Below are 9,828 nucleotides of genomic sequence, written 5' to 3' on the forward strand. Positions count from 1 at the left end.
AACTCTAAAGCGAACAGACGCACGGCGGTCCGCGACTATTGTCTTTTACTTTACTCCTACTGAGCCCTTCCCTTTTCAGCGAATATATAATCTATTCAATAGGTTATGGGCCCAGGGCATATAGGCTCATAGGAGAAGTTCAAAGTATTGTGAAATAGTAATCGTTTGGTGACTCAAGAAATATAACATTTAAAAAATGAGTGCGCTATATCAAATAGACAAATTGGAAGAGCATAACTATGACTCATGGAGCATACAGATGCGATCTGTCTTAGTGCACGCGGAATTGTGGAGTGTGGCATCAGGTGCTGAACCTAGTAATACTGAGAGTTCAAGGCCAAAAGATGAAAAGGCATTAGCAATTATAACGCTAAGTGTAAAAGCTTCACAATTGGGCTTCATTAAAAATTGCAACACTTCGTACGAGGCATGGAAAAAGTTAAAGGACGTTCATCAGCCGAGTGGACCTGTACGGAAAGTGTCGCTGTACAAGAAATTGCTAGGCAAACGCATGTTTCAAGGCCAAAGCATTTCAAGTTACATACACGAATTTAACGAAATTCTGGATGGTTTGTGTACAGTTGGCATCGAATTAAATGATGAGTTAAAAACAATCGTGTTGTTGTCAAGCTTGCCCGAACCATACGAAAATTTTGTCGTCGCCATTGAGACGCGTGACAATTTACCGTCATTTGATGTGTTATGTATCAAGCTGATGGAAGAGGGAGAGCGCAGAGGCAATGCAGATGGAGAGAGCGAGAATGCAAGAGCATTTATAGCTACGCAGCAGATCGTCGCGCATTCCAAAGCGAATTCAAAAAGGAATTCAAAAATCGTCGTTTGCTACAACTGCGGCGAAAAAGGGCACTACAAGGCACAGTGCAAGCGTGAGAAAATTCGCGGTGAAGGGAAAAAGCAATCGACAAAGAAAGAGATGGAAAAGCAGAGCAGCTTGTTAAATGCGTTGGACGTTGGAAAGATAGAGAACAACATGTGGTGTCTGGACAGCGGAGCAACAAGCCATATGTGTTGCGATAAGACGTTATTTTCAAAATTTATTGCGCACACTGAAATGATCGGTTTAGCTGACGCTGGTTTCCTGAAGGCCGAAGGCAGAGGAGAGGTGAAGTTACAGACAGAACTTTGTACCTTGGTGTTGTCAGATGTACTGTATGTACCGAAAATGAATGGCAACTTTATGTCCGTCAGCCGGTCAGTGCAAAAGAACAATGTTATACATTTTGGGCCACATTTTGCTAAAGTTATACAAAACGGCGAGTGTATACTGAAAGCGAATAAAGTTGGGAACCTTTATATGTTTCAAGGCAAACAAAATAGGTGTTATTCCGCAACTGAATCAGATGGTACATTGTGGCATAAGCGTTATGGCCATTTAAATTTTACCAGTCTGAAGGAAGTGATCAGCAAAGAGCTAGTGCGTGGTATTGGAAAGGTTTTTTTCCCAGACAACTTGAATTGCAAAACGTGTATGCTAAGCAAAATACATGTACAGCCATTCCCAAAGGTAAGCACTAACCGTGCCGAAGAGCTGTTGGAACTGGTTCATGCTGATGTATGCGGCCCATTCGACACGAAGTCACTTGCTGGATCCAAATACTTTCTGACCTTCATCGATGACAAGTCCAGGCGTATATTTGTTTATTTTTTGCGGAAGAAAGATGAAGTGTTCAGTAAGTTCGTCGAATTTAAAAACTTGGTTGAACGGCAAACAGATAAAAAGCTCAAATGTATTCGAACCGACAATGGAGGCGAGTTTGTCAACACAACATTCAACGGTTTCCTGAAACACCATGGTATTGCAAGGCAATTGACCGTGGCTTATACTCCGCAGCAGAACGGCGTGGCGGAAAGAGCAAACCGGACATTAACGGAGATGTCCAGATGCTTATTGGTGCAGTCGGGCCTAGGCGAGTCTTTGTGGGCCGAAGCAGTCAACACAGCAGTATACATAAGAAACAGATCACCTACCAGTGCACTGAACAACCTGACTCCAATGGAAGCGTGGACAGGTAAGAAACCCTGTGTTAGCCATCTAAAAGTTTTTGGTTCCATTGCAGTTGCACTTGCAAAGGGTCCCCGTAAAGGCAAATTCAAACCCAAAGGGCATGAGTACCGTATGGTTGGGTATTCGGTAGCAGCCAAAGGCTATCGGTTATACGACCCAGAGACGAGGACGATTGTCGAAAAACGAGACATTCTATTTGATGAGCGTTGTGGTGGTCATACCAATGAAGATACCGTTACGGTAGATTTTCCTGCATGCGAGGTTCAAGAGCATGTCACTCACACGGATGGTGACAGAAGCATCGACGACGATGACAGTGAGCACAGTTCTGACGACAGCAGCTCCAACGCATATGAGAGTGCAGTCGAAAAAGAAGACTCTGACGAGGATACTGTGAAGATTGGGCCAGGCCGGCCTAAAATTGTTCGAAATGGTAAACCTGGTCGTCCAAGAAAGCAATACAATGTGCTTGGAGCATTGGTTGCTAGTGACGTAATGGTTCCGACATCCTATGATCAGGCCGTTGGTAGCACACATGCAGTATTCTGGCAAGAGGCGATGCAAAAGGAATATCAGGCACTACAATCAAACGAAACCTGGCAGATGGCTGATTTACCAAAAGATCAGCGAGCAGTTGGTTGCAAGTGGGTATACAGCCTGAAACGTGACTCTGATGGAAAAGTCGAACGTTTCAAGGCACGACTCGTTGCTAAAGGGTGCTCCCAGAAGTATGGCGTGAACTATGTAGAGACGTTCTCACCCGTTTGCAGATTGGAAACCGTGCGGTTTATTTTGGCGTTAGCAGCGGAATTGAAGCTGTACCTTCACCAGATAGATGTGTGTACCGCCTATTTGAATAGCGACCTGCATGAAACTGTTTATATGAAGCAGCCACAGGGATACACAGATCCCAATAATCCAAGTAAGGCTTTATTGCTTAAAAAGGCAATATATGGATTGAAGCAGTCGGGGCGCGAGTGGAACTCCAAGCTCGATTGTGTACTACAAGGCATAGATTTTGTAGCATGTGAAAATGAACCGTGTCTTTACAAAAGGAACGGAAGAGGTGACTTATCATTAATCCTTGTTTATGTTGATGATATAATTATAGCATGCCGATCAAAAGAGGACTTGGCCAACATCAAGTCAGCCATTATAACATCGTTTGAATGTGTTGACAAGGGAGAGCTGCATTTGTTCCTTGGCATGGAAGTGCAGCGCGACGGTGAGCTTGGCGAAATTTCGCTAAGCAATTCGCAATACATCAAAGACATATTGCGTGAACATGGATGCGAGACCTGTAGACCTACAGCGACCCCACTGGATGCTGGTTTCCAAGTGATATGTACCAGCGAGCATTGTCAAAAGGTTGACATTGCATCCTACCAGTCTTCAATTGGCGAGTTAATGTGGCTGGCGCTTACAACAAGGCCAGACATATTGCATTCCGTTGCCAAGTTAGCTCAACGGAATCAAGATCCGCATGCAGAGCACCTAGTGGGTGTAAAACATGTGCTTCGATACCTGGCGTCAACTGTGGACCTGAAGTTGCACTACAAAGAGTGTGGACAACCCCTTACCGGCTATGTGGATGCAGACTGGGGTGGCGACCGCATCGATCGCAAGTCGTATACTGGCTATGTATACTACTTGGCTGGAGGACCCATATCCTGGCGATCTGAAAAGCAACGCAGCGTGGCACTTAGCAGCACGGAGGCGGAGTATATGGCTCTTTCAACTGCGTGTAAGGAGGCCATATACCTACGGCGTCTTATAGTGGAGATTGGCTGCGGTGACTCGAGTACTCCAACTATTCTTCATGGCGATAATTTAAGTGCTCAACAATTAGCTAAGAATCCTGTACACCATGAAAGAACAAAGCATATTGATATTAGATATCATTTTGCAAGACAGGTTGTAAACGAAGAACAAATTGTTTTACAGTATACATCAACCAATGAAATGATAGCTGATATTTTAACGAAAAATCTCCCTAAAGCGAAGCATGTTCATTTTACAAAGCTGTTAAATTTGATTTGAAAATTTTTGTAAAACATGTTTGCATTGAGGAAGGGTGTTGAAAATCAATACAAACATAAGTACCAATGCACGCATGTTAATATAAGCAGATAATAATCTTATGTTATCTACAAGTTATCTGTCACTGTTGCATACGAATGTAAGCATAAAGAATATGTATAGCAAAAGTGTCAGTCTCCAATAAAACTCTAAAGCGAACAGACGCACGGCGGTCCGCGACTATTGTCTTTTACTTTACTCCTACTGAGCCCTTCCCTTTTCAGCGAATATATAATCTATTCAATAATTAAACAAACTTTAATCGAACTTTGAAAAATTACTTTTTAATTTAACGACACATTTCAGCAACGGCACTTTTAGCCAAGCCCTTATCTAACCTTAAGCATAACAATACAGTTAAAAGTGCTAAAGTATTAAGTAAATAAAATATATTAATATATAAGTAATACAATTTTTAATGAAAACATGTTTCACTTTCGTTTAATAATTGAAGATAAATACCATTATTTGTTTTAATCTGAAATAAAGTTCATCAGCGCCCTCTGTGGCCGTAAAGTTGCACGCCAGTCAAAAATTGTGCAAGATGGCAGCGCCAACTACCAAATCTGTTTAGCACAAGTTGGCAGAGGAGTGTAAAATTAAGTAAAATACGTGGTAAGAGAAGCTCAAAGCTATGGCAAATAAACCGAAAAAACAATCAGAAAACGCAAATGATTGGCAACAGAGCGATGAGGAGGACAACTGGGATGACTGGGGCGATGATGATGATAAATTTGTGGAATTGTCCGCGGCTGAAGAGCCCGAAAAACCAGTAAGCAGCGAGAGCAGCAACAAAAGCAACAACAACGCAAGTACAACACAATCAGCACCAGCCGCTGAGGATCAACAAATGACGGCATCTAAGGCAACAACTCCATCGTCTGGATCCTCGTCGTGGGGCCTGTGGGGCGGCAAACTAACGTCTGTGCTGACAACAGCCACCGAAGGATTGGGCAACATAACCAACCAAGTGAATCAGGGCTTGAACCAAATTATAGGCGTGCCCGACCCCGAAGAGCTGGCGCGCAGCAATGTAGCCGAGAAGGCGAAGGAGCAAGCAGCAGCGCCCGCAGAAACGGAAGCAGTTTCTCCAACGCGTGACAGTGAGAACGGGGATCCTGGTGCGCCCGGTTTCGGACTGGGCTTTGTCACCACCTTGGGGTCCAAAGTACTAAACACGGGCCTTGACACGCTCGAAGGTATTGGCAAGAAAACAATGAATATACTGCAGGAGAACGATCCCAAATTGATAAACAAGCGTAAATTACTTGGCCTGGATGCAAATAAACCCAATTTAAGCGCTATTCTCTTGGAAGCCAAAAAGGATGCCGATCAAATGGAGAACTCCTTGCGGCAGTTGGAGCTGGAGAAGCAAAAGGCGCAGCTACGCTTCGAGATACTTTTTGAGAACTATTGCGGACTGGTGCATTACGAAGCCTTAGAAATACTCTCCAAGGAGTCGCGACTCAAGCTGGACACACTTCTTGAGGCGGTGAGTGGAAATGCATTAAGCGAACTACAAGAAACGATCAATGAGGTGAAGGAGCTGCTCGATCTGGAGGACTTGGAGTGCGAAAGTGAAGGCGACTATGCGGCTGAAGGACTGGGCGAACGTTTGCTCTCCACCATAGCCGACACGGAAGTAGGCATTCAGTTCGACGACATTGCTAAGTGAGTAAAACGAATTCCGAATGCATTAAATCAAATATTACTTTTATTTTGTTTTCATTTCAGTCACTGGTCACAATCACTTGGCTGGTTAGACTCCGAAGAGTCCAAGACCGCCGATCTGGAGGAAACCTATGCCAAGAGTATACACGCACTCTCCGAGGCGTGTGCCCTGGAAATGTGTAAGCTGCACAAAATTGCCGAATTGCTTTTAGTTAAGTCCCATCACAGTACTGCCAACGAAGTCGACGGCATTGCGAATCTTTGCAAACAATTCAACGCCCATCTTCAGGGTCTGACGCATCGCTATGCGGCCATTTTAAGTACCAAGAGCACCAGTGATGAGGAGTTGGCCAAGACGCGAGATACAAATATGCTGTTCACCGAAATGTTGGCCGCCGTTAAGTTTATAGAGCAGGCCTATAAGCTATTTACGCCAATATTGCAAATGGGCGCTGTTTAGTCATGTTTTTGTTGTTGTATTTATACCCTAGTTTGGTTTTAATCTGTTTAAGGTAACTTCAACTCCTGTATGCTATCTCTTTAAATATAATATGCATTCAATACTATGTGATAACATTCCAAATTGTCACTATTTGTTAATGGGAGCAATTAGTGCAATGCGATTATGATGGCTCAAGCAATTAAATTATTAACGCCCTTGCTGCTTAAAAAATATTGTGGGCGCCCTCCTCTGCGATTCTCATACCAAGTACTTAAGCGCTGGCAAATTGAGAATTAAATAGTGAAATTTCTGGAAAATTAAATAATATTGTGGAATTAAATTGAAAAATTTAATAAAAATATTGTGGGCGCCCTCCTCTGCGATTCTCATACCAAGTACCTAAGCGCTGTGAAATCAATAATTAAATAGTGAAATTTTTGAAAAATTAAATAAAAATATTGTGAAATTTGTCTTAAATTAAATAAAAATATTGTGGGTGCCCTCCTTTGCGATTCTCATACCAAGTACTTAAGCGCTGGCAAATCGATAATTAAATAGTGAAATTTTTGAAAAATTAAATAAAAATATTGTGTAATTAAATTGTGAAATTTCTGATAAATTAAATAAAAATATTGTGGGCGCCCTCCTCTGCGATTCTCATGCCAAGTACCTAAGCGCTGGCAAATCGAAAATTAAATCGTGAAATTTCTAAAAAATTAAATAATTATATGGCACTTTCTTTAATTTGCAACATATTGTTGAACTTTTCAAAATCAAAACAAAGCTTTTGTTTGAATATCGCTTACAAATTATTATTTTTCTTGTAGTCAACATATTTCCTGAAACTGGAAAACTATAAGGAATCGTAAATTTCAAGCTTCGAATTTTTCAACTGATGCTTATTTCCAATCAATACATATTCATGTGATTCCGGGTAATTCAGAAACAGTTTGTAAGTAGCCGAAATTAATAATTGTCAATATTTAGTAAAATATATAAATTTGCATGAGTTTCACTTATAACTTTTATTACAACTAATTATGTATACAATTTTTTTAAAGTTTAGCATGCATAGTTTACATTTTACAATTGATTAACAAACTGATTTGTTTGTTTACTTCCTAATTAAATCAAATGAAATACAAATTACAAAGGTCTTGTGAGGAGCTCCTCTCTGTAATCCAAAGAATCAAGCATAATTGAAAACGCGGTCAATGCGGGAAAGTTATTGCGAAATGTTGTACGTAGTTATGCATTTGCAGGATGCAGCTAAACGTTAAAGAACTACTACTTCTAAATCATGTTGCGAACTAAACTAAAGGGTTGTCTGTCAAACGATTTGTTTTAATATGGGTAGAAGCGAATTTAAAACCGCAAGTCGGGTTTATATTTCAACATATATCTGTGGAGTGCATAAATATTAATCAGTTATTGCTTGTGGCTTGCTTAAATGTCTGCTACACTCACCTATCCAATGTTTCCCAGAATTTACTGAGGACAGCGCGATCCAAATGCCGCTTATTTTGCGATAGTCGCAACAGTGTCACTGACCAACGCTCCACATTTGAATCCAATTTCAGTTCACTAAAGCACAAGTGAAAGGCGCAAACTACGAGAAAACAATTGTTAAAAAACATCGTTTCCTTGCTTTTCTTCTAGTGTGCCACTCACTTTTCGAGAAGATCTCCACAGGATTGCCATCCCAGGGCCAGCCTTTAAACTGCCATTGTGGGCCCATCACAAAAACAGCGACCACGCGTTGCCAATCTTGTTGCGTCAATTTCAATGGATTATCAATGATGCGATAGGATACAGTCTGATTATTGCGTTTGCGCTGCAATTACAAAAATAAAAAATTATACACATAAAGTACAAAATCAAAAAAATTATATAGTATTTGAGCTAACCTGCAAAAGAACCTCACTGTCACGCTGGCAGCCCTGCATTTTCTTCTCTGCTGTTGACATAAACCGCAATTCCTGCAGAATATCCTTGACATTCAGCATGGTTATAAGGCTTGTATTGGCAGACGGTATGATAATGATGGGGGTGCGCGAAGGACGCTTATTCGGGCCATTCGCAGCTGGCAGTTGGCGAGCCTGTGCGGTGGGCAACAGCTCTTTGGGACGTCCAACAGCAGGTCCTGGCAGCGGCATGTTTCCTTGCGCCTTGCGCTGAGCCAACGAGCCCTCCGTCACTGATTTCAGCGACATGCCATGATAGGTACCCAGCGTATCGATTTTGAAGCCCTCAGTTTCTGTAAAGAAAACATACACAGTAATAAATTAATGCTAAGCATAAATTATTGGTAATGGCACACCACTCACCCTCCTTCTGACGATTAAAGCGCTCCTGATCGTAACGATTATATTGCGAGAGCTGTGGCTGAGGCTTAGATATACGCGGTTCGGGCATTTTGATGGCAGTTTGTGTGGGTGGACGATTACGTCCCTCTTCCCGTGCCTTTATACCTTGGAGCAAGGCAAAAATGTTTTTGGCAAATATCTTGCCTGTACTCTGCAGAACAGAAGTACGTGTACGCCACTGCCGCTCACGACTGATAATATCCTTAGTGGAGTCGACGTCGTAGTCGAGAATGGCACGCAAATCCGTGCCCATGGCTTCCTCGTTATCGGTGCGTTTAATAGTCGTTCGCTTATTTGCCAAGCGTTTCGCTTTAATGGCCGCAATTTTCTCAACCGACATAGTCTCTGACAGTGATTTAATATTGTCCATGTTGACAGCGGTCTCTTTTTGGTTGACATCCCAGCGAGCGGCCAATTGTTCGCGCACCTTCTGCACCTGTGTCTCCTCAAAGCGCGCCTTTTTGGCCGCCGACTCGCCACTGATAGCATCCCCATCGGCGGCGCGTTTCACCTGCGTGGGTATCTCGAGGGGCGCACTTTTGTCAATGCTGGCACAGGTGGATGTCTCGCCATTGAGATAGGCGAGCAGTTCCTTACGATCCGGACGATTCACAGCCGGTATATCTTCGGCGGCACACTGACGCACATATACCGAGTGCTGCAGCATAACATTCTTGAGCAGATATAGCAAGCACTCCAGCGTGTAGTATTCACGTGGAGCGCCCTTCTTGCCGGAGCTGCAACAGTATGGAGTTGATAACTTGGATATTTGTGCAGATGCAGCAGCGCAACTTACCCATATTTGAGATAGTTAGTCTTGACATTCTTCGGCCAGGAGAATTCACCGAATATGATTTGATTCTCACGCTCAATTATCTCCTTTTTGTTTATGTTATATTGGCGGAGTAAACTGAGAGGATCCGCCATTTTTGCGTGGCCGTCGTTTTACGCACGTTTTTTCAAATTTATGTTATGGATAATGCTTGAGCCGTAACACTGTTCCATGCAAATTTGTACACTTAAAATCTAATAAAATGCACTTCAAAATGGTTTTTTATTTATTGCAAACGCCATTCCGCATATATTTCGCGTATTAGTTTGCCGTCACCAAACTACTCGATAGCATGTCTTGCCGCTGACATCGAATAGTTTGGCATTGCCACATCGGTCGGTTCGCTTGAGCAAATGTAAACAAAGAGTATCGGTATCGATTTGACAGTCAGTACAAGTATCGAAGTGGCAAA

The 9,828-nt window shown here is 42.4% G+C and overlaps 2 protein-coding genes across 2 annotated transcripts; one reads left to right on the plus strand and one right to left on the minus strand.

Moving 5' to 3' along the window:
• The first annotated feature begins 4,676 nt into the window (after window positions 1-4,676).
• LOC115623734 (protein FAM114A2) lies at window positions 4,677-6,359 on the plus strand. Its single transcript, XM_030518244.1, has 2 exons — window positions 4,677-5,776; window positions 5,840-6,359. Exons 1-2 carry the CDS (start codon window positions 4,740-4,742, stop codon window positions 6,234-6,236), a joined length of 1,434 nt encoding a protein of 477 aa, XP_030374104.1. The 5' UTR covers window positions 4,677-4,739; the 3' UTR covers window positions 6,237-6,359.
• An 869-nt stretch (window positions 6,360-7,228) lies between these two features.
• On the minus strand, window positions 7,229-9,705 carry LOC115623906 (parafibromin). Its single transcript, XM_030518462.1, has 6 exons — window positions 9,381-9,705; window positions 8,546-9,321; window positions 8,126-8,475; window positions 7,890-8,052; window positions 7,686-7,827; window positions 7,229-7,620 (listed from the first exon to the last, which is right to left on the minus strand). Exons 1-6 carry the CDS (start codon window positions 9,509-9,511, stop codon window positions 7,584-7,586), a joined length of 1,599 nt encoding a protein of 532 aa, XP_030374322.1. The 5' UTR covers window positions 9,512-9,705; the 3' UTR covers window positions 7,229-7,583.
• Between the last annotated feature and the right edge of the window lie 123 nt (window positions 9,706-9,828).

Source organism: Scaptodrosophila lebanonensis, unplaced genomic scaffold (genome assembly GCF_003285725.1).
Source record: "Scaptodrosophila lebanonensis strain 11010-0011.00,11010-0021.00 unplaced genomic scaffold, SlebRS2 tig00000053-arrow-pilon, whole genome shotgun sequence".
Classification (NCBI taxonomy): domain Eukaryota; kingdom Metazoa; phylum Arthropoda; class Insecta; order Diptera; family Drosophilidae; genus Scaptodrosophila; species Scaptodrosophila lebanonensis.

Coding starts and splice junctions, on each gene's coding strand:
- LOC115623734 (XM_030518244.1), top strand. CDS start 4,740: ATGGCAAATAAACCGAAAAAACAATCAGAAAACGCAAATGATTGGCAA. Junction 5,777..5,839: donor CAGTTCGACGACATTGCTAA/GTGAGTAAAACG, acceptor TTTTCATTTCAG/TCACTGGTCACAATCACTTG.
- LOC115623906 (XM_030518462.1), bottom strand. CDS start 9,511: ATGGCGGATCCTCTCAGTTTACTCCGCCAATATAACATAAACAAAAAG. Junction 8,476..8,545: donor CTTTAATCGTCAGAAGGAGG/GTGAGTGGTGTG, acceptor TTTTCTTTACAG/AAACTGAGGGCTTCAAAATC. Junction 8,053..8,125: donor ACAGTGAGGTTCTTTTGCAG/GTTAGCTCAAAT, acceptor TTGTAATTGCAG/CGCAAACGCAATAATCAGAC.